This window comes from Hippoglossus hippoglossus, chromosome 14 (genome assembly GCF_009819705.1).
Source record: "Hippoglossus hippoglossus isolate fHipHip1 chromosome 14, fHipHip1.pri, whole genome shotgun sequence".
Lineage (NCBI taxonomy): Eukaryota > Metazoa > Chordata > Actinopteri > Pleuronectiformes > Pleuronectidae > Hippoglossus > Hippoglossus hippoglossus.
The window spans coordinates 21,743,136-21,770,805 of record NC_047164.1 but is presented as its reverse complement, the minus strand read 5'-3'; the positions used below and the strand labels follow the sequence as shown (position 1 = coordinate 21,770,805).

The 27,670-nt window shown below is 39.8% G+C and overlaps 1 protein-coding gene across 2 annotated transcripts; it reads left to right on the top strand.

Annotated features, from left to right (window-relative positions):
- Positions 1 to 715: 715 nt before the first annotated feature.
- Positions 716 to 26,850, top strand: slc8a2a (solute carrier family 8 member 2a). 2 transcript variants are annotated; one of them, XM_034607388.1, is made up of 13 exons: positions 716 to 890; positions 14,944 to 15,351; positions 16,075 to 16,212; positions 16,623 to 16,850; positions 16,943 to 17,221; positions 17,757 to 18,191; positions 18,781 to 19,142; positions 20,751 to 20,854; positions 21,453 to 21,470; positions 22,270 to 22,382; positions 23,116 to 23,215; positions 24,511 to 24,777; positions 24,927 to 26,850. In XM_034607388.1, the coding sequence occupies exons 2-13, from the start codon at positions 15,007 to 15,009 to the stop codon at positions 25,301 to 25,303; spliced, it is 2,766 nt and encodes a 921-aa protein (XP_034463279.1). In that variant the 5' UTR covers positions 716 to 890; positions 14,944 to 15,006; the 3' UTR covers positions 25,304 to 26,850. The 2 variants fall into 2 exon arrangements, with proteins under 2 accessions (XP_034463279.1, XP_034463280.1); XM_034607389.1 differs by lacking the exons at positions 716 to 890; positions 21,453 to 21,470 and having other exon boundaries at positions 15,007 to 15,351; positions 24,927 to 25,303.
- The last annotated feature ends 820 nt before the right edge of the window (positions 26,851 to 27,670 follow it).

Below are 27,670 nucleotides of genomic sequence, written 5' to 3'. Positions count from 1 at the left end.
GGTTCTCTTTCCTGTTTGGAAGGGGAGGGTGAGTTGAGGTGAGGGGTATTCAGTTGCAACATGAAACTTCACCACTAGATGTCCCTAAATTCTACACACAGAACCTTTAATGTCCATTATCATCATAAGATACAGACTGTGGTTGTTAAGCAAACACCAGAGACAGGATGACAACTCCAAACACAAAACATAAATATGAAATGTAATATAATATAATAATTTAACATAAAATAACTAATCTAAAGTCTGCTCAGGTCGACCTTCTGTTCATTTAGTTTAGGCACATATTTTGTCATACTAAATATTAAAGGTATCAAAATGTGTATAAGTAACATTCGCTGACAATATTGCTTAAGAGTTTTGAAAAAGTGGCTTCACTATTGTTTGATAGCAATTGAAAAAAAAAACTGTAACACCTTACATGCACAGTCTGTGCTTAATCCTGCGTGTGCTGCTTTCACGTGCTCTCAGTAACAATTAGGACGAGGCGGCCATGTATTATGTATAAGTATATAAACAAACCACCTCTACCTGCATATTGTAACTGGAACAAAAAATAGCAACTATAGCAGCAGGAAGTTTTGGAAGGAGACCGTGAAGGCAACACGTCAGCACATCATAGCCCTCCCCTCCTCCTCTCCACTCCTCCCCTCCCCCATGTGAGCTCTCTCTCTCTCTCTCTCTCTCGGTCTCTCTCTGTCTCTCTCTCTCTCTCTCTCTCTCTCTCTCTCTCTCTCTCAGCAGCAGCAGCATCACCGTGCTGAGTTAACGGGGATGTGAGTGGACAGGAAAGTTCAACTGCATGAGTTCAGCTGCGGGCACAGTTTTACCAGGAGACCTCTCTGAGAAGCGATGGCAGCCTGTGGTGGAGCTGGACCCTAAAGCCGAAGGTAAGAGGGTGGAGGAGGCACAGGACAGGTTTATTCAGGGGGAGACATGCTGAAGGCTACGCCCTCGACTGTGACCCGTCTGTAGTCCTGATTGATAATGTGAGCCCGATGACCGACAGCATTAGTCACATAAAGTCTTTTATATACCGTCTATGGGTATTACAAGTGTTTTTATATGGTTATTACAAGTGTTTTCTCGACAGTCTATTGTTACTACAACTTTTTTTATATACAGTCTATGGTTACTACAAGTGTTTTATATACAATCTATGGTTACTAAAAGTGCTTTATATACAGTCTATGGTTATGACAACTTTTTTTATATACAGTCTATGGTTACTACAAGTGTTTTATATACAACCTATGGTTACTAAAAGTGCTTTATATACAGTCTATGGTTATGACAACTGTTTTATATACAGTCTATGGTTACTCACGTGTTTTATATACAGTCTATGGTTATGACAACTGTTTTACATACAGTGTATGGTTATTAAGTTGGTTAAATTATGGTAAGTGTTTTTACATGTTTTTATTTAAAGTTTAGTTATATAGTTCTTATAGTATACATGTGTAAATAGGATGAATGAGGTCAGTAACACCAAAACAAGTCAGATCTTTAATCATATGATTTTAATATAAACTTTGGTTTGTTTTGAAGCCCCAGCAGCATATTCCAGTGTGAACTGGTGCCACAGAACATGCAGTCTTCACCATATACTTTATATTTCAACAAGTCAGCACTGAAAGAAAAAAGTAATGTCCCATATGAATGACGAGAGGAATCTGCAAGCTGCAACACATGTATGTAAATGAAAAATAACAGAAATATAACAGCATTTTCTGCCAGCTTCTTCTCACTGAATGAGGAAATTACAACTGCTCTGCCACTTCAGTCTTAAAGAAAGTGTAGTGATGTTTGTCCCTGAGGGAAACTTTGAGGTCCCCATTGATTTGTTTTATTCAGAAACATCACTCTGCTTGAGGGCTGAACTTCAGAGCTGACATTTAACCGACAGCATTCATTTAGCAGATTGGCAGCGCCATGTACCACATCCTCACTCGCCCATCTCCCGTGTCCATGGCAGTGCTGGCTGCCCAAGAGCTGTGTTAAGAGTTGGTGATGTGTGAGACAGGAGGGGTTGAGGGAAGATACACCTCCAGTGCCAGGCCATTCTAATTGAATACATAGGCTACATACCTCTTATATCACTTTGCACATAAGCATGCAAATATCAGTATACTTGTTTTTTAGTGTTTGCTAATCTGTGTATGTGTATCTTTTCTTCATGGCATGTAGTTTCTCATATCTTATAAATATGTCATTTAAATTGAATCAAAGTGTTTAAGAATGGATAACAGGAAAGTGTGGGTCATTGGCCAATAACACATTAAAACAGACATATATTATAATTAAACAGAATAATGGCAAACATATTCAACAAATGACGAGAGTCTTTGTTATATTATTAGAATGTATTTTGTTGGTTTTAGTGGGTGCACATGTAGAGCTGAAGTTGTAATTAACATGATTGATATGTTGATCAGAAAATATTCTGATAAATGTTTATAGTTTTTGAACCACTTAAGTAGAAATGTCAAACATTTGCTGATAACGGCATTTTAAATGTGAGTATTTTGTTTTGGACTGGTTACATTGATGTATGTGTCCTTAAGCTTTTAATAATTGCGACAGGACATTTTTATTTTGATATTTTATGGGGAAAACAATGAATCAAGAGCATAATTAGAAGGTTTATCCATGATATAAAATAATATTTGCATCTCACATGTTGTTCGCTGTATACACACTGGCTGTCGATATGTGTTATATGCCTGCGATAATAAGCTAAATCCAAACAATCCACCACTGACGCTCTGTGACATCCTGTAATGCAACCTCCTCCCCACGTATGTGACAGCACACGTAAACCAATGCTGCGGCTTTGTGTGCAGGCACCGATATGCTCGGCAGTTGCAGGTGCCACAGGACAAAGGGCTATACTACACCTCACTTTTCTCTCACGTTTCCCCCCACAAACTGCCTGTTAAACTGTACAATTGATCAGACTCCCCCCCAAAACCTTTCATCCCCTTCATTTAGGGAAGTCAATACCTATGGATTGGTCTCCTTTACCTCGGGTGAGTTAGATTACTGTACGTCATTTTGTAACGTATGTGTAATGTGACGATATGGTAATTATTTAGTCCAGAATCCCCTTTCATGGACAGTTGGAGCAGAGAAGTGATGTAGATTTTCTAGTTAAACAATAATGATCATGTATACCTTTATCTTTATGTCTAACAGTTTAATGCTGTAATGGACAGTATTTACCAGTCTCTCTCTCTCAGTGTGTGTGTGTGTATGTGTGTGTGGGAGAGGAGAGTCAGTGCCTGTGGGGGTCTGTTTTGTTTTCATTGACTCCCTGCTCTATTGTGTGTTCAGGCCTGCCGGCTGCCTCTGCACATTTTGTTAACATTTTGTTGGTCTAAACTCGACTGATGCCCTGAAATCGAGCGCTCACTCATGGTGACAACTTAAAGGCGCCACTACATCTGCATCTGCCGTGTTAAAAAGTGTTTGAAATGGAAACGTTTGTAAGTGCTTTGTTGAATTTCCCTCTTGCGTTATTCTTTAGGTTGTGTTTTCTCACCCAGTGAACGATCAGCATGAGAAACATGTTAACTCAGACTGGGTAATAAGTAGAGGTGTTCTTCTTAATGTGTCACATCATGGAAATTTCAGAGATTAGAGATTGCTCACAGAGCTTAAATAGTTAGAGCCCAGCTCTAGTGCAGTTTCTGTAAGGGGCATGTAGTGCCTGTGCATATGATCAGTGGTGGAAAGTAAGTACTTAAACTAAAGTACTGTAGTACAATATATATATTTTTTGTATTGCATATTCTTGTATAAGTATAAATTAATATAATAAATTCGAATTTATATTATAGCAATATTTAGTTTTTCCTTCTATCCTCATCTCACATGCCCTCATAGACAAAAGTAACTAACTGTATATAAAATAGTTATCTCCACCAAGGGGAGTGGTTTTCTGTCTGTTATTTAGCAGGATTACGCAAAAAACTACTTGAACTATTACCATGAAACTTGGTGTAAAGATGTGGTATGGGTCAGGGAAAACCGCTTTAAATTTGAATGTGTATATTGACCAGGGGGCAGATCCAGTGGAATTTCTTTTCACTTTCTTTAACATTGCGAGATAAGGCCTTTTTCAAATTTTTTGTTGATTCCTCAGAAGATTACCTGCAAGTCCTGAATTCAAAATTATAGTAAATGCACAGACGTACTATCAACAAAATAGTAAGTACCATCAGTACCAGTGCAACAATTTAAAAATACTTGCAAGTCCTGCAATCAAAATCTTACTAAAATAAATGTACCTCTACTTTTGATATTTATATCATTAATAGTACATTTTGATGATAATACTTCTGTACATTTACTTGTGCATAATTCTTAAAGCAATTTGAACTGTATTTGAGTGTTATTAAACTGTTGTACTTTACTTAAGTAATAGGTTTGAATACTTCTTCCACCACTGATATTGACACGTCACTCGTTGACAGCCAGCAACAGCCCTGTGTTTGTATATTCTAAGTCTGCTGTTGATGTTTCTGACAGTATCCTGAATATTGCATAACAGGTGTCCCTGTCTGGGTTCATGCTGAAGTTGAGAATGCTGTTCCTTCTAAGGTGACAGGGCCGCCAGTGGCTGGCCAGGGTGTCTCAGGTAATGGAAACCTCAGGAGCTGCTGTCTGCTAGCTGACAGTCGTACGTCTGACCGCCCCATGCAGCCTTGCTCCATCCTCCTCCTTCACAGTGAGCCTGTAGTGGAGACTTCTTAGGAAAAGGAAGTGTGTGACGATTTCAGTCGAGGCAGAATGACACGAGAGGGAGAAACGAGAGACTGGTTTAAAGATGTCAAATGGATTGTTTCCCTTGGAGTCAAACTGAGATGCTAAACTTCCTAATCACCCATGAGATCTCAAGGGGCCCTCGTCTGAAACGTAACAAGATTGAATTCATGCTTAGACCTGAAGTCACCCTTAGACGTATCAAGTAGGGATGGGTGACATGACAACACAAACGGAAGTTTTAGACACAGAGTAAGAGTGTGCATACTATCAAATAATGGAATGAGTAGTTCTTCTTAGTCATTTAACTTCATGCACCTTTAAAAACTGTTTGTCTTGTCTTGGCAGTTTGTTCCAAGTACCTCAGAGAATTTGTTCTGTGGATTTAGTCTCAGTATCTTCTTTCTCATGTGATCCCACACTGATTACAAGATGTTGAGGTCAGATGACTCCATGACGGGATTGATGGTGTTTAAGAACACAAATATCTGAAGTGGCTGAAACCTTTGCAATGTATAGATATTTTTTCTAATCAACCATTTGGCAGATGTGAAATAGAAGCAGTCATTTAAGAAGGAGGATCCTTAGAATGTGTCACATTTTTAAAAACAATTTTTGGTTCGAAAAACAAGGGGCAGGGGTGGTGGGGATCAAAGTAGCGGGCGATTAAATTTCTGTTGATCAACTAATCAATCAACTGATAATTTCAGCTCTCACAAAGATACTGTTATCAACTTCACATCTTGCCGGTCTAACGAAGAAACATTTCTTGTCTTCAAGAGTTACTTGGCTGAGGAGGTAGAAGAGGTTGTCCTCTGACCAGAAGGGTGGCAGTTTGATCCCGGTCTCCACCATTCCACGTGCCTAAGTGTCCTTGGGCAAGTTAATTAACCCCAAATTGCCCCCTGATGGCTGTGCCATGGTGTGTGATTGATGTGTGATAGATGCACTATATGAATGTGTGTGATTGGGTGAATGGCAAAGCTTTACTGCAAAGCGCTTAATTGATCATCAAGATTAGAAAAGCACTGATGGACTTCTAATCACTTTCTTCTGTGGGAGCTTTCCATGATGCAGCGCTAACAGTCCATAAGCAGGACGATTTCTTTCATGCACAGATCTTTTGCAGAGTGTAGTTGCTTCTGTGACACAAAATAGACCAAAAAAAAAATTTACTCGGATATTCTTTTAGGATATAATGGAACCAAAAAAACTCACTGTTGATTACTTTTACCCACTTTATTATATGAAGTTAAGTCGTTACACCTTCATCAGGCATAATTGTTGTTACCTGTTAAGATCATTGTTGTACCATCGGACATAAACAGGTTAGAGGAGTGGGGCTGAACGGAGGCGACTGAGAGTACATCCCCGAGCAGTGTGGCAGCACGCCCACCCCACTGTAAACTAAACCTTGTGCTCAGTCAAGCTTTCACTGAAGCTGTCCAGATTGATGGTGATTTTAACCCAGTGGACACAGAGGGAACAGAGACTGTGCTCGACTTGGCTTCTCTCTCCGCCGCTACGTGAACCGTACACCTTTCTGTCAAAAACAAATTCATGCCTCTGGGGGACTGATTGAGCCAGTGTAGTCAGTTTATACTGTACTGAGCGACTTAACACGTCGCAGAGATTGGCTAAAGCACTTTGAGTGACAGCTGCTGATGATGAAGTTTGTTTGTAGGTCATGATCTTGGTAACTAAATACTAAGCAGACACATTGTGGGTATGCGCACAACTGCAGCTGAAACTAAGAGGATCAGTCTGCATGGAGGTTAACAACTTTATGGACGACAGCGCAAGCAAGCATGCCTCAAAGTGTGCTGCACACAGTCATGCAATGCAACAATGGAGCAAAACGCTCAGTTAGGGATCTTTAATGTTATCATGAGTGTAAAAAAAATGTTGTGTAAAGTGTAAAACAAATGTTGGCTCATTATGAAACTGTCACTGGTGACCCATCATCACATTCTAAATTGTCCAGTGACAAATTAATTATTCTTATTAATTATCATTACGTTATCATGCGATTAAGACATGTACTTGTCTACATAATGCAATTAAGGTCGTAATACTTCAAATTAGGGTTGTCATGATACCAAACTTTTAGCCTTCAATACTATACTATACAGAAAAATACTTGATACCAATTTCAACACCACGATATAAAGAAAAAAGGTTCTGTTATGTTGAGCAATATTGTTCATGTAAAACTTTTTTCAAAGCAATACATATTAATTTAATTAATCAATTGATACAACGAATGGGTGGCCGGACCAGTCTGTAGAAAGCCACAGGTTGAGGATCAGTTGATTTTCCTCTGTGTTGTTGCAGCCTTGGGTCGAATATCTGATTGTAGATCTGCTTTGGTAATTTTCAATACCATTGTAAGTTAAGTTTACGAAAATTGTATCATTTGTATTGAAAAACAATTTCTTTTGACAATCCTAATCAATTGTCTTAATTCAACGATTGTTTATTTTGAGTATGACCTTATTCAGGTCGGAAAATGTGCAGTGTCAGGCTATTGTCTTAATGAGGCTAATATTGGAATATTGATGTCCATGTAAACATTTCTAGTGTTGTGTATTAGCAATCATTTTAGACTCAGTGGGAAGATGTGGACAAAACCACAGACTTCTCGTAGTCATTTTTGCTACCAACACATAGGTTATTGTACCTGAAGTCACAGAAAATGCAACAGTTAGTCTTTTCAGTGGCGGATCTTTAAAATAAATCCAAACTCCAATTTGTACGTTTGGTTTTTTTGTAGCAAGTCATGGAAATTGAAACCATGGCTCTGAGGTCTTGTGTGGATCCATGTGTTCAGGGTGTAATCTGATGTGCAAACCTCCCGCACAGACTCTATTTCATCAGTCTGTCAATGCGTTTGGTGCATTCTTACATCCGGCCCTGTACTGAGCAACTAACATGACTAAACCTGTTTGTGTGAGAGATGTGGTAAAATAGTTTAAACATTTGCAGAGACTGTGCTCTGGAAAGTTTTAGTTGTAATGGAAACAACTTAACCAGATAACTGTTTAACTCTTTAACAGACCCTGGTTTCCTCCGCGTCTCTCTCTCTCTCTACAGGACCAAGCCTCTGGGTGTGTATTTAAAAAGTATTATTACTTGTTTTTTTGTGGAAAAGACTGATATTAATTCAATTCAGCTCAAATAATTCAAAATACTTTATTCATCTCCATAGGGCCAATTCAAGACCAGGGGGAGAGCTAACAATAGTGCACAGACAATTAATCCACACATAAAAAACAAGTGTGAGTACTGACATCTATAAATACAGACCATCTTAGGAGGTTAAAATATTATTAATTACCTTAGGCTTGTGGTTTAGATAAATATTAAGTCTCCTTAAATATTTCTCACATTTTCTGACACAACAAAACAGTTGAAATTAATAGAATTTCAGAAACAAAATATTTGTTGAAAATATTGGGAAAATTGGCTGTGTTTCCTTTTATTAAACTAAATTTATTTTAAACTGACAAACATCAAGTCATGATGTGAACAAATGCCTCACTGTGGATTCACTCTTTAAATGTGTACGCCCAGGTTAATGTTAAAGAACTTGTTTGGTCCAGTGCTCATGTCTGTCTGTCTGCCTGTCTGTCTGCCTGTCTGTCTGCCTGTCTCTCTGTGCGACCTAGTGGATTATTTTACACTCTGATTCATCTGCTTCATTAAAAGGCCCACAGCAGCAAGCCAAAGCCCTGTGTTACTTATTAAAGGGACGGATCCCTTTCCTTTCTTTAACTGCAAACAGAGAGACTTGATTTGTGTGTAACTTGAACGGATGTTATTGTGCTTTAATGGATGTGTTTCAGACTGTTCTGTTCAAATCCAATGAATCATCTGTGGGGAGAATAGTTTGAAGGTGTAATAATCCATGACACCTCCACAGGGAGACAAATTCAGATTGCCTTGCATGCATTTCCTTAAATAGTGTAGGAAGCAGCAACTTTTATTCTGAAAGTGACTCTTCCACCTTATCCAATAGTATCTTACTCCGATTATCCACCAAGACTGAACACATAAGATCATCCAGAGACAAAGATAACAGCACCAAACTTTATCAACACATCATCCAAGGAAAAGCTGACAACACTGAGAGACAAATGATCTGAGGGAGGTGTGGTGAAAACTCACCAGTAACCAGCAGAAATATGAACATGCATTTGAAAATAGAAAAATAGACATCACGACACAACCCTTCCATAGATTCCAAACACTTTCAGCTCATTAAACCAGTACTGATGTGCAGTAGTAGATGCTGTAAAAATAGCTGTGAAGACCTTCTGTTCTAAAGGTTATCAGGATTATTCCAGTGCTGTAAAACTGAAAAGTGTTGTCGAAAAGAGGTGGAAACACGTAAAGCTACATTTCAACACGACCCTAGGATCTTTATTTGCCCAGTGTGTTCAAAAAGAAAGCTGACTAGTTTGATATCACAACTATTATTACTGTTTAGTAAAAAGTCAGCAAGACTCAGGCCTCCTTTCCTGTAAATCCTGAACGATTATCAAATCTTGTTTATACAGACAGTAATGTAAATGAAAATACAGAATGTAAATTCATATTTGTATAAAGGGCTAAAATGTTCTGCTTGAAAATATTCACATATACTTCTCTTTAACAGAAAGAGTAGATTCTTTTTAAAGTCCTAGGGGCGTTGGCAGTTCATTTCGACACAATCTGGGGATTTAAAATCAGGCTAAGATTAACGCCTGGTTATGTTTCTCCATCTGTGGAACAGAAGCCTCCGAATGAATTATTTAAAGCTGCTTTAGTCAATATCTTTAAATTTACAACTGATTAAATGATGAATCCAGAAAGAGCTAGGACCTGACAGGGGTGTGTTGTAGTGTCTTTTAGCTCATTGTTTAGTTTTGTTGGTTTTGTTTCGGAAAGAAACACTGTACACTACCTGCTCAGCACCAACTAGTAAACAGATAAAGTTAACGACTTTAGCAGGTGAATATAGTGGATTATTTTGCAGCTAAAAAGCCAGACATTTCCCTCAGGAGTTCATGGACAGAGTGAATGTTAGACTTACATTCACAAGATAAATAAAAACTCATCTCAAAATGAGTTTGGATGTATGTTCAGTAAATGCTAAAATGTTTACTAACGTGTTCTCCTGATCAAAGGAGTTTCAACCATATAGCTACTGTGTATAAAGATGGATGATGCATCTGCACTGTCTCCCACTATTCAGAAATGAAGCCAAGACATCCATTTTGCGCGGATGAATTTATATGGAGCCAGAGTCTACGCAGTAGTATAGTTTGGTCCATGTCCCATCCACTAACTTGGAGGAGGCAGGTTTTATGACCTATACTGCAGCCACCAGGAGGTGATCAGGACTCTTTGGCTTTACTTTTGGGGAGCTGTCATGTCGTCCATCCTTATATAGTCTATGATCAGAAAAATGAAGTTGTAACTGCATAGAGAAACTCACTTAAAAATGTATTAACTTATGTTGTGGCTGATGGTGGCTCTGTTTAGTTTTTTGGCATATGGAGCTAGTTCTCTTTCAAATGACAAACCTTACACCTTGATTCTTAAGGAAACACTTGGATACACAATTCCCTCTTAAAAAAATATTGTGGTAGCAGCAAAGGAGCTCTTGACAAAGTTTGTGAATAGCAGTGGAGTCACTCATGTATAAATTAACTTATTTGTTTATGGAGAGCTGCAGTGATGTTACACTCATGAGTGTGACCTTCTGCTATCTGGATTTTTGGGGCATGGGGCTTCACTGGGTGACTGACTGTTTAAGATTAAGTACAACGACGAGTTTTGATTGGCTGTCTGTTAAACTGATACATGTTATCGGTTTACCTGGGCACAGAGTTTACTTCCTGGAAAGGCGATCTTTGTGAATCTGCACACAGGTTAATGTTCAAACTGCAACTGCAATGTATCATCACCTTTTGGTGGTGGATTGATGAGAAATTAGTGTGTGTGTGTGTGTGTGTGTGTGTGTGTGTGTGTGTGTGTGTGTGTGTGTGTGTGTGTGTGTGTGTGTGTGTGTGTGTGTGTGTGTGTGTGTGTGTGTGTGTGTGTGTGTGTGCATTAATGCATCTTTTAAGGTTAGGTTTAGGCAGTTTTGGGCAACATTGCGGTTAGGCAATAGTCACTATGGTTATGTGACATGACTGTGTGCGTGCGTGTGTCTGCATATGCGTGTTTGTAATCATTAACGGTCTTTTTTCTTGTTACTTTAAGAACATTTTACAATTTGACTGAAGCTGAAACCATGTGAGTAAAATCATAATTTGAGCTGTACAGAACACTGAATGGTGCCCGTTAGCTGCCTGACAATAATGAACCCCACCTTGTTAAGGCAACAAAAGCTCTTCTGCTCTGCATGTCTGAAGGAGCATCCCTCACCTGACTGTACACCACCCCCAGGGTACAAGCAGGAAATATTAAACTGTCACCGGTGCTAACTCTCTTTTTTGGTGGCGCTCACTCGATCAGGGTAAGATAACCCCAGGCAATCACTTATCGTTGGTGCTGACTGATAGTGGCCGTGTCAGAGGCAGTAAGGGGAGATGAGCTGTCACCCAGCTCACAGCTCCTGTGTGAGAAGTGAACAAGGAGACCACAGTTGTGTCAACACCTTATGACCCCCCCTTCCCCGCAGTCATAAGAGAGGCTTGTAAAAAGAGAGTGATTCTTTTCTTTTTTTTACATGATCATCTACTGTAGAGCTTTTTCCCAAAGCAGCAGCAGCTTGATATTAAAGAAGCCAGTGAAGATGACTTCTGGAAGAAGATCTGAATAGAGTTGCTTTGAATCAGAGTCACTGCCGAGGAAAGTTCTGTACTATTTAGGTTTGCATTATGAGTTTCAGTGGTCTGTCGATATATCGTCCTGTCTCCTTGCTGGAAAGACTAAGAGGTAGTCCCTTTAAAATCTACCAGCACTCCATCTCAAAGATTACACAGCTATTTGTAGGTGACATGAAAGGAAACGATACACTGCTATATTTAGGTGAATGCATTTATCAATAATTCATCCAGCTCTTTCAGCTTCTTGGCTAGCCAGCACTCATAAACTGTATTGCCTTGGCATTGATGCATTATACAGATTCACCACTTACCAGATAAAACAAATCTGTATTTGGATCTTAAGTGCACCACACAGGCATTGGACTCTTGCTAAGTTAAAATACATTATTATAGGAAAAGCCAGTTGGTAAAAGTTTTAAAATGTTGATAAATGTTGATTTACACTAATCCTAATTGTTTAGGGGGGGGGGGGGGGCGTGTAGTGTTTGTATCTCTGTGTTGCATATTGCAGGTTTCTTAGTAAAGTGTTGGATGTTATGATAGAAACAAGGCAGGTACTCTCATTAAAGCTTAGCAATATTAATGCGAGCATCATACAAGAATTGATTTGACATTACAAATGTATTTTACTGTTTTCATTATGATTCGCTGTGTTGTGACACGTGGCCATTCTGTGCACCATTGTTCTCCAAATATGAATGTAGATGGAGTTATTTTTGGTGAGCCTACCCCCCATCAGCAACCGCTGGTGTAAGGTGGCCCTCTGTCTGAGGTCGTGGTAACCATAGCAGGCCTTGGAAAGTGAAATGTGATGCGGCGGGCCCTTTGGGCTGTGCTTCTGAATCACAACTCCATAATGAGCTGGCCGAGCTCAGGCTGCATCAAAGATGCAGCACCCAAGTATCTGTTTCAACTCATAGCGCACAATGGTGCAGTGTCACCTGTGCAGGTGGAGTGGAGGTGGGGAGTGAAGGCTCTCTGCCATCATGGTGTATGTCATCCATACATCCTCAGATTAGCTCACTGTAAAATACCTGTTACTAACTAAACATTACAGTTTAACATGTCTGCTCCACTGATACATTAGTGTTTTGATGTCATTATTACACACTCAGACTCACTCACGCACACACACAGACTAAAAAAAAATGACCCTCCCATCTAACATGACAATTACGAAGCATGCATTTCTCATGAACATAATGAGTTCCAATATTTTGTGCACACACAGATCACCTGCCACACACACGGACAGCCAGGGCCCAGTGTTAAAGGTTAAAGTGTATCGGAACGATCCCGATTCCCAATCCGACACCATCGATTAATAACTAAATAAATGTGAAAAGCGATAAAGACAAACACACGCATACACGCTTTCCTTTCAAAAAACGTGACAACTTTCTATAAAGTTCAGCATCAACACATTTAATGTACAGGTGATATTAACACTGTGTCTTGGCTTTAGTTCGTCACTATGTTTTGTTTTTTTCAGTTAAAGTATTTTATAACATAATGAAATTATTTGTATTACTACGGTGACCGAGAGAGCTCAAATTAAGAATTTGTATTTTTGACACCTGCAAGAAAACAACTTCATCAATTTGATGACACTTGCTGCAAAAAGTCATAACACATGCAAATACAGAAGTTATTGAAGTCTCCTACTTGTCAGTGGTGATGGAACTTTACAAAGCATTGAACTACAGCCAGGTTCATCCCTTTTTTGGAAACATATCCATCGCCATTTTTGCAATTTGCAGCGCATTTCTCTTTTTGCATGTGTTGTGACTTTTTGCAGCACATGTGTTGTCAAATTGATGAAGTTGTTTTTTCTGTTTGCAAGTGTTTGTTTTTAATTTGCAGTGCGTTGAGCTCTCTCGGCCGCAGTATATTGCTATATTATTTCTATAAGTGGAAATGTGAGTTTCAAATCGGCAGAATGTGTGGTAGCGTCATGACCAACTGATTAGTTATAAGACCCCTGATGGCCATTTAATAAGTCATGTTAACACACATAAGGGTAACTCAAGCAGCTTGCCAGTAATTGTTGTCAATATTACAATATTTACCAAATTATTTTAAATCTGCAGACATGTCAAAATTCTGTCTGTTCTTTCATTCTTTCCATGAAATTGCAGAGGTTTGTTTAAAATTGAAATATACGTTTCTGCAGGAAGTGTTCACAGAGATATTGGCATGGAGCTGCTGACAGAAACACGTGAATTACTGCTTAGTCATTCTTACCACCAGGGTTCAGTGATTAGTGCCAGATAATGTTAACCACAGGAGCTGCATGACTTAACAATCAGGCTTTAGTTTCAGAGGTCATTTTGATATGCAGTTAAGATGACTCAGTGGGGTCAGTTTACTTTTAACTTCTAATAACAAGCCTTTGTGCTTGTGGCAATGACTACAGAAACAAAAAATCTTGTCCCCTGGCTGAGTGTGCGGGTCAGGACAAAAGACGTCCCTGTAACTGTTTGAATGGGTTTGTGCTTTAGTCACCTGCTGGGTAAAGCATTAGGGTAAAACAGAGGGTTACCATGGGAACAAGGGGTTTCGACCAGGTTTTGACAGATGAAAGTGATGTACATTTAACAGTCCAACAAATAATCACAAAACTGATGACACAGAAACTTTACAGTAGATGTGTATTTTCGTTTTACTTTTTCTGTTTCTGTTTTAATCCGTACTGTGTGCAGAGATATATTTTACAACCTGTGTCCTAATGTGTTTTTGTGTATTTTTACACAAAAACCCAGTGCTGGAGATAGTATTTAATTCAATTTTATTTGTTTAGCACCACATAATAATATACTTTTACTCAAGGCACTTTACATAGTAAGGTCGATACCTAAAAGTACACTTTACTTAAAGTACAAAAATGTACAAAAAAGTAAAAGTATTTCCAGAGTGTAGCCTATTCCCTAATGTAACTACATCATTAACTGTGTCATATTAATAAATGGCAGTAGCCCTGGATCTTGCTCTATTTGACTGAGGTCTGCGGGGTGAGCAGAACAAGGACCAAATTTAAATTCATTCAAAACCACAAATGGGTTCATATCTGGACACAAATTCATGGCAGTCCTTTCAAGAGCTATTGAGAAATTTCTGTCTGGACCAGACGGACGGACAGACAGACATCGCATCCACACAAAACCACATGATAACAATCTTTCTTTATTAGTAGTATTGATAGTGGGCGACTTCTCATGTCTTGTTAATTTTTGTATTACTCTTTTAGAATCATTATTCTTTTATAACAGATACAATCTAAACCAAGATGTGCTGCAAAACTGTTACACCCCTTTGCATCTCGTCATTGAGAATAACATGGCTCTGTCTGTGTCTACAGGAGAGTCTTTTGACCCATCCGCTCCCCCAGTGACCACCGTGCTCCTCCTGACTCAGGGCTATCATGGGACACCTTCCAGTTCACCTCTCCCCACCCATCCTCCTCCTCCTCTTGCTCCTCCTGGCCCACCCCAGCACTCCCTTCAGGCCACAGGTTTTGGAGCGGGCATCTAACCCTGATGATGAGCCTCAGCCAACAGGCAACTCTACGGTATCTGGGCTCAAGTGTGCAGGCGTCGTAGTGTGTAGACCTGGTGTCCTGCTGCCGGTATGGCTGCCGCTCAACCCTCCACTGGGGGAGCAAGCGGGGAGGGCTATCATCTACTTCCTCTGTCTCATGTACATGTTTCTGGGTGTGTCCATCTTGGCAGACCGCTTCATGGCATCCATAGAGGTCATCACCTCTCAGGTATTATTGAACTTTGTGCTTTGGTTTATAGCGTTATGGTATTATGATGTCACAGTGAAGCTGACCTTTGACCTTTTGGATATTTTGGATCATCATTCTATCCTGTCAGTCATTTGTGTAGACTTTTTTCATGATTAGCATATGTTTTTTTGAGTTGTGGCGCAAACCGTGTTTTTGAGGTGACCTTGACCTTTGACCTTCGATCCCCAATATTAGTTCATCCTTCAGTTCAGTGAGCATGTGTGGAAAAATTTTGAAATTTCCTTCAAGACCTTACTGAGATATTATATTAACAAGAAAGGGATGGATAGATGTATGGACAACCTAATATTATAATAACTCGGCTGTTCCCAGCATGGAGGCATAAAAATCTGTCTGTTCTGCGGCGAAGTTTAGTTTTAAATCACATAAATCTCAGTTGAGATTACAGTGAAGCCACAACATGTAAAATACTATTACAATAATATTGAAATAAGCTCACTACAGTTAATAAAATGTGGGAGATCAGACTGTGGAACTGCTCAAGATTTTGGACCTCCCAGAAATCCAACTGAACCTCAAACTCCAGCTTATTGTCCAGAAAATGCTTCTGTTACCATGACTCCCCTCAAACTGTATGTCTAACCAAAACCAGTCTGGCAAAAAATGACATTGATGACAGTAATGGAAACACATGTGCATCATCAGCATAATTGACATTTTCTCAAATATCCGTCCCTGCAGGAGAAGGAGGTGACCATCACCAAACCTAATGGTGAAACGACAGTGACAACTGTGAGGATCTGGAATGAGACTGTGTCCAACCTCACACTCATGGCCCTGGGCTCCTCTGCACCTGAGATCCTTCTCTCGGTCATTGAGGTACTCAGATACAGCAAACCAACACACAAGAGATAGTTGTCTTTCATTGAGAATGTGGTATTCATGCATCTTTAAAAAGAGTCTGACTTTTTCTCATATTGTAAATTATTTACATATGCATTTATATGAAAGTTGTAAAAGAACTATCACAATAAAATAAGTTGAAATTGGGGTAAACTGTAGGTCTTACAAACAAATACAATACAATTACAAGTACAATTTGCAGGTTTATGTCAACGTGGAAATAGATTATTCTCATTGTCTGTAATGTATAGTTATTCATTTAAAACATGTTCTATTTAAATATTCCCACAATTCTTGATAGACTGAAGTCCAGTTCCTTTAGAACTTCCTTTAAAAAGCTCTTTGATTTGCGTCTTTGTGATGTTTGACTTGTTTCACTGTGACAGGTGTGTGGGCACAACTTTGATGCAGGCGAGCTCGGCCCGGGCACCATAGTGGGCAGCGCTGCCTTCAATATGTTTGTGATAATTGGTCTGTGTGTGTGGGTGATCCCTGACGGAGAGTCTCGCAAGATCAAACACCTGCGCGTGTTTTTTATTACGTCTTTCTGGAGTATTTTCGCCTACGTTTGGCTCTACCTCATACTGGCTGTCATCTCACCAGGGATTGTAGAGGTGTGTTTCTGTATATTTGACTTTGGTAAACTATACAATAGAGTAAATCAAGTGTGTAAATCATGTAACGCTCATATTGCCTATATTACCAGGTGTGGGAGGCCGCAGTGACGCTGCTTTACTTTCCGGTGTGTGTGGTCTTGGCTTGGATTGCTGACCGTCGCCTACTATTCTACAAATACATGCATAAGCGTTACCGCGCCGACAAGCGGCACGGCATTGTTGTGGAAATGGAGGGTGACCTCGAGCCCAAAGGCATTGACATGATCATGGATGGAAAGTTGTCGGACAGAAGCGCGTGCCCTGGAAACTCCTCCAGTGTGACGGTCTCTGTGCAGACAGGCAATGAACTAGACCAGAGCCAAGAGGAGGTAAGACATGTGGCTCATGAAATACTTGACCACATTGTAGACACAGCTTTTTTCTTTTTGTTTGACATCTTAGGTGTGTTCAGTAATTAAAGCTCTTTGTCACTCTAGTGACTGTTTTAAAAAGAAAGACTACTTCTGTTGTATTTTTTTTAAAGGCACGAGGACAGTAAGAAAGCAGGGGAACAAGACTATTACTCTACCCTGTCAGGACCACCGTCGGTTCGAGTGTTTTTGTAACTTTGGTGTGTGATGTTTCCTGAAGTTAGTAGAGTTCAGTTGCAGCAGTAGTCTGAATGGCGGCAATGCAGCAATGGTAGCATTTTCTTGATAAAGATCCTCATATTAGTCTTCAAAGTTTTGTCCCATGAAACACTAATACTTTTAACATTATAAGCTCAGTTATTTGCATGCATCCTGCTGTGGACTCCCACCCAATCCTCTGCAGGACCCGGCTTCACACACAGCTTGTTAGTCTTAACTTCAAACCTCTGTTGTAAAGGGAAACAACTTATAACAAGTTTCCTCTCTTGGATAGGTGATTCGCATCCTTAAAGACCTGAAGGAGAAACATCCAGACAAAGACTTGGACCAGCTGATTGAGATGGCCAACTACTCTGCCCTGGTCCACCAGAAGAAGAGCCGCGCCTTCTACCGTGTCCAGGTGACACGCATGATGATCGGTGCCGGTAATATATTAAGGAAACATGCTGCTGAGCATGCACGCCGCACGGCAGGCCAGGAGTCCGACAAGGCCACATGCTCGCACATCTGCTTCGAAAGTGCCCAGTACCAGTGCACTGAGAACTGTGGCTCTCTGAGCCTGGGGGTGATCCTGGAGGGGGGCACAGGTCAGAACACTTTCTATGTGGACTACTGTACAGAAAATGGCTCCGCCAACGCTGGGGCGGACTACGAATTCACTGAGGGAACCCTGGTGTTTAAGCCAGGGGAGACACGCAAAGAGATCAAGGTGAGTAATTAAAGCGATAGGTATTTTGTTCGTCTCGAATTTTAAATGTTATCATCTATGAAGTCATTATCCTACCATAAGATCATAAATCATTTTTCTGTCAATATTAGCTTTAGGTTGTGTCTATAGTCTCATAGGATACAGAGATACCTTGACATCATACAGTGCATCTATGTGTAGCACTTTCTCTTTCACACATCATTCCCTATCATATGATGAGGGAATGAGTTTATAGATTTATGGACCTCATGACATCATCTGGGGAAAAAAATATTCCAAACAAGTTTGGCAGAAACCCCACCCATGCATTGGACACACACACACACACACGCACACGCACACGCACACTCACACACACACACACACACACACACACACACACACACACACACACACACACACACACTTGTGTATATGCTGAGTAAGATTGCAATGTTAGTTTACATTAGACATCAGTCAGTGGAGAGAAGACTATTACTTCAGGGTTAGACATTAATGGATCCTCAAAATCAGTCAAATTATTAAGTTGTGTTGAAGTGACTTTTGAGAATCTACATCCATGAGGAGAGTGAAAACTTTTCATCCCCAGGTCAGCATCTTGGACGATGACATCTTTGAGGAGGATGAGCATTTCTCTGTGCGTCTTCAGAAACTGAGGTTAGAAGAAGGTGCAAATGAAGGGACAGGAAATCCATCCAAGGGTAGACTAGTGGAGCCGCTGATTGCCACCATCACTATCTTGGACGATGACCATGCCGGCATCTTCACCTTTGGTCAGCGGGTGCTGCGGGTGAGTGAGAGCACGGGCATGCTGACGGTGACGGTGGTGAGGAACTCAGGCTCCAGGGGCACTGTAGCTGTGCCATACCATACAGAGGATGGCAGTGCCAAGGCGGGGGTGGACTACGAGGAGACCGGAGGGGAGCTGGAATTCACCAATGAACAAACCAGGTGAGGCAGTGACTGGCAGGTATGAATGTAGGAGTCAGAGTCTGATGGATGTGTTTCCTCAGAGAGTCAATCTGTTCTTTTGAGACTGTGACTGACTTTGTGTCTGTTATGGTTATATAATTTGGCTCCTTAACATACAATAAAATAAACAAAGCTCCTCAATGATTAAGAATCCTCAAGCAAATGTGTTTTGTAGGTCAAAGCTTGCAATATTCTATATTTGTCATTTTTTATAAATTCCATGAAAAGACAAAATGCAACAGTGAAATGCCCAACTTTGGACTGTGATAGTCAGTGCCAATCACATTTGTCCCTATGCTGAAGACATTCTTCTTTAGAAAGGGGCCACAGATACATAGTTTCATTTTTTGAAAGGAATAATGATTTACCATTTGTATCAAATGTTCCTTAACGATAAGTACAGATTTGGAGTATTTATGGCAGCAGGACAGTTTGAAGTGGTGTAATTAACTAAAAATAAATTACAGCATCAGGGCAATAAAGGAACACTAAATACGCTTTGACTCATTTGTGGGTTTTGAATCTTTTTGTAGACAACAAAACATTTATTTGTAGGATCAGTTCATTGTTCATTTCGGTCTATTCATTGATTAGTATGTATAGCATATCAAAAGACCTTATCTTTAAGTTTTTGAAGGGAGCAGAAATTTTGAATGAAAGTGTAACTGCAGTATATGTAAGTCTTCAGAACAGGCATCTTCATTTTCTCATTCAGCCAACTTCAGCAAAATAACTGAAAAAGCTGAATTATGTTATGATAGTCTCTACATTCTTGGTATAATCACCACAAACACATAATCAAAAAAAACGCTGACAGTTTTTCCAAACCACTAATTCTGAAACACACACAGCATCCTCAATGCTTCTAGATATATTGGCTTATTAATGCTGTCAGTAAACAGGCACCTGAACCTCACTTAGAGATTACTATAGGTTGTCAGTCACCCGCTCCAGGTAGAGGAGGTCCTTTTAGACAGAATTACCGGACGACTTGACACCCAAAGATAATACCATCCCCGATCAGGTGTGGGAACCTCCAGTCACCCCATGTAAGGTGACAGATTGTTTTCCCATTAAACTTTCAGGTTATATAAGCTGTGTTTGCACATGCACTAATTGTACACTTAGTGAAAGACTCTGTTATGTAACAGCGCCCATCAATGGATGCTACACAGTCACAACAATAACAATTTGTGGATTAGAGTTAATGGGCAAGTGTTCAAGTGGTTAGCTTCATTATTTTATTTCTTTTTTTCAGCTGTGAACTTGACATGGTATTAGGTATTCAGACAGTGAGGAACCAGTGTTTACAAGCTGTTTTGCACTTCATTCAGTTTATCTATTTCCTTGGAAAACTGTGTACACAATGTTCATCCCTGAATTATTTATACACCCATTGTGATTAATTATTTAGGTTACATCTATTTGTGATGTGATTTAGATGGTAGAGGAAATGGTTTTGTGTCTTTATGTCCCTCATTGTTCATAAAAGTTAATAGCACGCCATTATTTTGTTACAGAAATAAAAATGTGTGTGTGTGTGTGTGTGTGTGTGTGTGTTTGTGTGTGTGCTTTGCATATCTCCAGTAAGACGTTACAAGTGCGCATCATAAATGTGGAAGAATATGAAAAGCAGGAAGCCTTCTTTGTTGTGCTTGAGGATCCCAAATGGCTGAAGCGAGGACTCTCTGGTGAGCTTTTACATTTTATCATTGATGTCTAAATGACTTGTGTCGTTATAATCAATAATGATGTGGTAATCAACAATAATCAAAGAAATATATTTTACTTTCTCACTTACATTAACTTAAAAAACGCTGCAAGCAAGATAACAGCAATATCCAAGATCAGGTATCAAAACAATAACAAGAGCAGCGCGGGCGGCTGCGTGCCGGGCACCTGCGTCAGAGCCAGTAACCGAAGATTACACGCTGTCATTCACTGGAGTCTCTGTTTCACTGTAGCACTGCAGCCACTGCAGCCAATTATGAATTAAGTATCCTTTAGTTCCCTGTTCCCTATAACCTCAATGTGACAACAGGATGGTGCAGGAACTGGGTATGTCCATGTTAGTGGAGGTCAACAGAATCAATTACATCAGTGTAAATGAACAGTAATTTATTTAATGAGGTAAAGTGGAAATGGAAGCTATCAATGTGGGCGTGCCGTGCATGCCAAACGAAGACAAAGGAGAGTGTCTTTTTGCTTTTGCAGTTTTAGATTCTTTGAGTCTACTCCGATGTGTTGGAGAGAGGTATTGAATATTTGTCTTTCTTCCCTCACATGCAGCGTTGTTGTTAAACCAAGGTAAGGTTTGGCTGTTAAAGGTGTACTGTGCAGCATTTTCAAATATCCATACATAACTGGGAAATTGCACATTCATCCATAAAAACATTGTTGCTTCTTTGAGATCAGTGAATATCTCGCCCAATGCTTCCTGGTGTGAAAAAGATGTTTCTTCTTTATTTTATTCTCCCTGGCTTAGTGCTTCTGCTTGTTTTACTGAAGAGCATAAATAAGGTTTTAGTCTTTTGTTACTTCCTTTTCTTGTCATAAGCATCTCTGAAAGCTTGCTTTGGAGACTAATGCCACCAGTGGTTGTGGTGCTGAGACAAATTGTGAGGATGGGACTTAAGTTTTCCTAGGCACAATTCCTACTAAACACGAGGAAGGTAGGGACACAGGCTGGATGCCACCACCGGTGACAGGAACAAGAGCGATTCTGAGGCAGGAGCCTATAGTTACTGCAAGGACTAGGCCTCCTGTTGTTAGTGATGGCAGTGTCCAATTCACTAGAGGAGTACACAGGTGGCTGGAGTAGGTTCAGTAGTTAGTTTAAGAGATCATCTCTTTCATAATAATAATAAGAACTTGAATTTATATATCGCGCCTTTAAAGAGACCCAAGGACGCTTTACATATAAAGCACCACGTTAGTTCATGCAGGACACGGAGTCATGTGCTCAGCTGTCATAAGCTGTCAGCTACTGATAGGTTTATGGGTGCACGTCAGTCACTCACCAATCACAGCCCAGGTTTAGAATGTGTGTGTTTTGTAAGTGGTATATTACAGACATGATCATTAAATAACTGCCCTCTCCTGACAGGAAACCCTAGCCCTGAGGAGGAGGAGGCCAGGAGGATCTCTGAGATGGGTAAACCCATTTTAGGAGAGCACAGCAGGCTGGAGGTGATCATAGAGGAGTCCTGCGAGTTCAAGGTGTGTGAGTGTCTGACAGACGACAGCCAGGCTCTGTACTCTGTGCAAATATATCATTTATTACAAGGAAAAGACAAGTTTGAAAAATATGAGCTTTTTATTATCTTCATTGGTTCATGAAAACAGTGGAGTGACAGAAGATTTGACATTTAAATTATTAATCTGAGTGATAATAAAAAGCATCTGCAATGTGGAAAACTTGATGTATATCTGTTATTAACCACCTGGTGCCCTCTCACACATCAGACTCCCAATGGAGTACTTGACCAGGTACAGTTACTGCCAGCATGCTGTGTGTTGTTGAGACTGATTAGACTTTTCTCATTCCATTCCCTGCTTCATCTCGCATCATATACTACTTCTGCCATTCCTCAAATTTTCTTGTTTCATGCATTTTAATTTGAGATAAATGTTGTAGATGTTGTAGATGTGGGTGTCAGTATGCTCTGTGTGAGCAATGTTAGAGTCGGTTTATTCTGAATTTAATTCAAATTTTGCAGCAGAACTGGGAAGCTAGTGGTTTTGTGGATACACTATATGTGCCATATCCAACACTGTCATAATTGTACTGAATATTACGCTGGGCCTTTTGTGCATCAAAGCTCAAAATAAACAATTTGAGAGTCTGAAGAACAAATTCCAAAGAGGCTGAAGAGAGAAATGTGGACCCATATAATCTATGTGCAACCATATGAGCCGTCTTCTCACTGACCTTTTCAATGTGCTATAACAGAACACTGTGGACAAGCTCCTGAAGGACACTAACCTGGCTGTAGTGATTGGCACTCATTCGTGGAGAGAGCAGTTCATTGAAGCAGTCACAGTCAGTGCAGGTCAGTGGCTGTTAATGCATTTGTTTTTGTGTGTGTGTGTAACCTGTTAATGGACAGTATTTACTTAGGATTAACTAGGAGTGAGTGTAGTGCAAAATTTCAACATTAGTCACATTCACACAGTGCTGCTGTACTATGTATATATAGTGCTTCCATATCAGAGACAATTTGGAGTACAGCTGCATGTCTGTTGTACATATATGTTTTTTCAACCAGGTAATTATGTGGTAAAAAGGTCATGTTACAGACTTTGCAAGAAATTATTTAAAAAATCCTTTAACTTAATTTAAAATGTGAAATGAATCTGTTCCAGAATGGTTAAATAAACTTTTATTTATTTAATGTAGGATTTGAAGCTGCAGTCTGACTGTGTATTGAAACGGAGTCAGAGGCATGGAGTATGTCAAAGAAGATTTAATGAACAATATGAAAATGTGCTACTAAATAGTGTGAGTCAAGGAAGCTAACCGATAACACAATTAAGGGCAAACCTACACCAAGGGCCAATAGTCTCCATATGAAGCCACATTTAAATTCACTGCACCAAATTACGCACACTCATAAATATCAGTATATACTCTCATCTATTTTTTTCCTCAATTTTTTTTCATCCATGAATTATTCTCTGAGAAATCAAGGAGAATTTAGAAAAATGCTGTATCTCTCAATGTTTTAGAGAGGGAAAGTTCCTGGACCCCTGATCTGGATCCACACCACAATTTAATGTTGTCTTTCCTGACCCATACCACATCCCTCCACCAAGTTTTGTAATAATCCATTTAGTGGTTCTTGCAAAATTCTGCTAACTAACAGTAAGACAACAAACGCAGAGAAAAGCTTGGCTGAGGTAGCAATCAAACCAGGTGGTGTGGGGTCGGATCAGAGTGGTTTCCAGTGGGAGAGCAGGGGAAGTGTGACAGTTGTAGATGATCCTGGGCAGAGAGATAACAGAGGTTAGGGATCAGGCAGGCATACAAAATATAAGATTTATCAGGCTCAGAACAAGCTGAGTGTAAATACCATGAGGTAAGACAACTTCTTGGCAGAGAGGCAGTGTTCACACAAATACCAGAGGCCGGTGAGTTGCCGAGCCAGGATGGAACCGCAAAGGAAGACTAAATGTCCAGATTCACAACAACAACAACAAATTATTATAGCACTTACATGCAATATTCTTGTTTACAGATTAATTATAACACTATAAGCTTATGGACTCAAAATGTGATTGCATAATTTGCGGTCGATGCATTTTGTTGCTTAGTTTGATTTTTCTTCACTGTGTCTTCTTTAATCAGGTGATGAAGATGAGGGACAAGAGCAGCGAATGCCCAACTGCTTAGACTACTTCGTGCACATAGTGTGCTTATTTTGGAAGGTTGCGTTTGCCTGTATCCCGCCCACCGATATCTGGAATGGCTGGGCGTGCTTCTTAGTATCAATCTCTGTCATTGGTTTCTTGACCGCCTTTATCGGAGACCTGGCCTCCCACTTTGGCTGCACCGTGGGCCTGCGAGACGCTGTCACTGCAGTGGTCTTTGTGGCATTGGGGACTTCACTTCCTGGTGAGTGAAATGTACCTCAGTTTGTATTTATTGAAGCAAATCAGCCAGAGCTGATTTAAAAGTGGGCAGTCACTGTTAAGCTCTATATGCTGTATGTCCCCAGGTATGTAGGATAGTACACACTGCAACTAACCTCTTTTCTTCTCCAGATACGTTTGCCAGTAAAGTGGCTGCCACTCAGGACCAGTATGCAGATGCATCAGTGGGAAATGTGACTGGAAGCAATGCAGTTAATGTGTTTTTGGGTATTGGGGTGGCCTGGTCTGTGGCTGCTGTGTATTGGGAAGTCAAAGGTAAGGTCTTCCGTGTGGACCCTGGCTCGTTGGCCTTCTCCGTCACACTCTTCACCATTTTTGCCTTCTTCACTATGGGAGTGTTGATGATACGCCGGAGGCCGTCCATTGGCGGCGAACTGGGAGGCCCGCGGATCCCTAAAATCATCACCACACTGCTTTTGTTTGGACTCTGGTTCCTCTACATCCTCTTCTCCAGCTTGGAGGCCTATTGCCATATACAAGGCTTCTGAGAGGGCACGGTGTGACGAGTAATGACTGCAAACACACACATCACCAAGACATTGACCTGGTCAGTGCTGTTACAGTAACTACCACTGAAAGGCCTGTCACCACTTGACAACTGCTGCCATGGTTCAAGAAGAAATTAACAAAATTCTACAGACCGGCACATGCAAATTTGTGCGTTACATCCACTCCAGGACAGTTCCAGTCAGTAAAATAGACAGACTGGTTATTTTCCGTTAAGTGGATTAAATAACCTGCAGTGACCATTTTTGATAAAGGAGTTCAAATGGTCTGCACCTCTGTGAAGTCACTGGATTTTGCTTCATACTGGCTATAACCTGGACTTCAAGTTTGGTCTTGTTTCTTGTAGATGCTGGATCCGTAGATTAGACTCTGTAACCCAGAAAATAAATAAGAAAAGCAACGTCAGGTTGCTTGATTACGTGATATTACACAACAAGCTGCTCTAAAAATCAGGGTTGAACACCACTCTTCTTTGTGTTACAGCAGTGGAGCCTGCTGTTATTTTATATCATTACACCTCTGAGTTTATGCCATGGACACTACTCACAAGCAAAAAGAGGCTGTCATCAAACTGTCTTATTTAATGTCAGTGAACTTGGACCTGAGCATTATTCACCCTCTACAAGTCAATTTGATCCGTTACAGTTAATGCACAACATAACTCTGTGCAAATGTCCTGTTGCTTTGGCTACCTCCGTTTTTTTGTGAACAGATTTAAAACAATAGTTAGACTGATGAAAACTGTGTGAGTTGTCCTGGTGTCGATTTTTGATTAAACCCTGCCAGCCAATCAGAAACAAACAGCTTCTGTGGCCATGGTATAAAAACTGAGCACAGTTTGGGAGATGAGACCTTGTGAAATATCTCACGCTAAATTGTGTTTCTCCAAGATATGTGACATGTTTAGTGGAATGTACTGCACCCACTGAAGTTAATTTCACAATAAATATTGATGATAATAATGATGAGAAATGCACTAGATGGATCAAATATTGAAATGTAAATTGACAATGAGAAACACAGACAATGAATTTCTAATAAGCTGTGTAATGAAAAAAATTTGACCTAGTATCTGCCATTTAGTGTGACTGTTTGAAAGTGATGATTCATACACCCTGATAAGTCTTACATGTTTATTTATCAATGCTGTATTTTAATGTCTTTATAATTTATGTATTTGACCTGATATGAACAAAAGTATATTATTGTAATTTATTGTAAATTGTCAATTACATTGAAATTTTAACTGAGTGTCTGCATCGGATCCATCATCCACAGTGGTCAAGAACTGCATTACTTCCTCATTAGTGCAGAAGAGGACATGGCTTTTATGAGGGAATGTGAAATTTAGGGCACACTGATATAAATATACAAACTTTTAAAATCTGAAGATATGTTTCAGGTTTGCAAATCTAAAACGCATATGCATTCAGGATTCCTAAAAGGGCAAAAAAATGGGGTATTTAGGAAGATTTTATGATGTTAAAATGTTTTTTTAAAGGCTATGAACCCCAAATAGACATATGAGATACAATCCAAGTAATAAATGCTGTGGTGCAAATACAGGGACAAGATTTATTTTTTGGGTCAATTTTTGAATTGAGTTTCTGATAAATGTCTCATTTACAAAGTAAGTTAAGGGGAAAAGACATTTCAGCATTCTGGTAATAAACCTACCAGGCTGTGTAAAAACTGTCATGGAAAAGTATTGAGTCCATAGAATTTACATCAAGATGGACAACACGTCTTCACTTCCTCCCGTTGTACACAAATTCTGCTTAAATATTCGGGACTCTGGTATCTTGCATATTCGACGTAAAAGGTCAAGCCTATTATTCAATTCAATTTTATTTGTATGGTGCCAAATCACAACATCTCAAGGCACTTTAAGGTTGAGTCCCTACAATATTAAAGAGAAACCTAAAAGTCCCCACAATGACTGGCAGCCATGGAGAGAGAGACAAACTCTGTTTAACGGGAAGAAACCTCAAAGAGAGAGAGAGAGGGAGAGAATGTAACATCCGTTTAAGCTCTGTCAGGTTGTTATAATGAAAATAATAATATGTATGAATAGATGTAATACATGGGCTAGACATATCCTTCTCAATTCTCAATCATGACGTTCAAATAACTAATTAAAACCAAATATATCAGAAACATTCTGACATACATCAGTGTTATAAGAACTACATAAATTGACAGAACCCATCTTTGAGAAAAATGTATTTAACATCTACTTTGAGTGTTTCATTTGGTCCATGTCTTATCAACTAACATGGAGGCAGTGGTACTTATGACCAGTACTGCAGTTAACCACCAGCAGGCGACCAAGATGATTATCTACACTT

Excerpts from the sequence above, each read along its gene's own strand:
- slc8a2a (XM_034607388.1), top strand. The coding sequence starts at position 15,007 with ATGGGACACCTTCCAGTTCACCTCTCCCCACCCATCCTCCTCCTCCTC. Across the intron at positions 15,352-16,074 it reads TAGAGGTCATCACCTCTCAG|GAGAAGGAGGTGACCATCAC; the intron begins GTATTATTGAAC and ends CCGTCCCTGCAG. Across the intron at positions 19,143-20,750 it reads TTCACCAATGAACAAACCAG|TAAGACGTTACAAGTGCGCA; the intron begins GTGAGGCAGTGA and ends GCATATCTCCAG.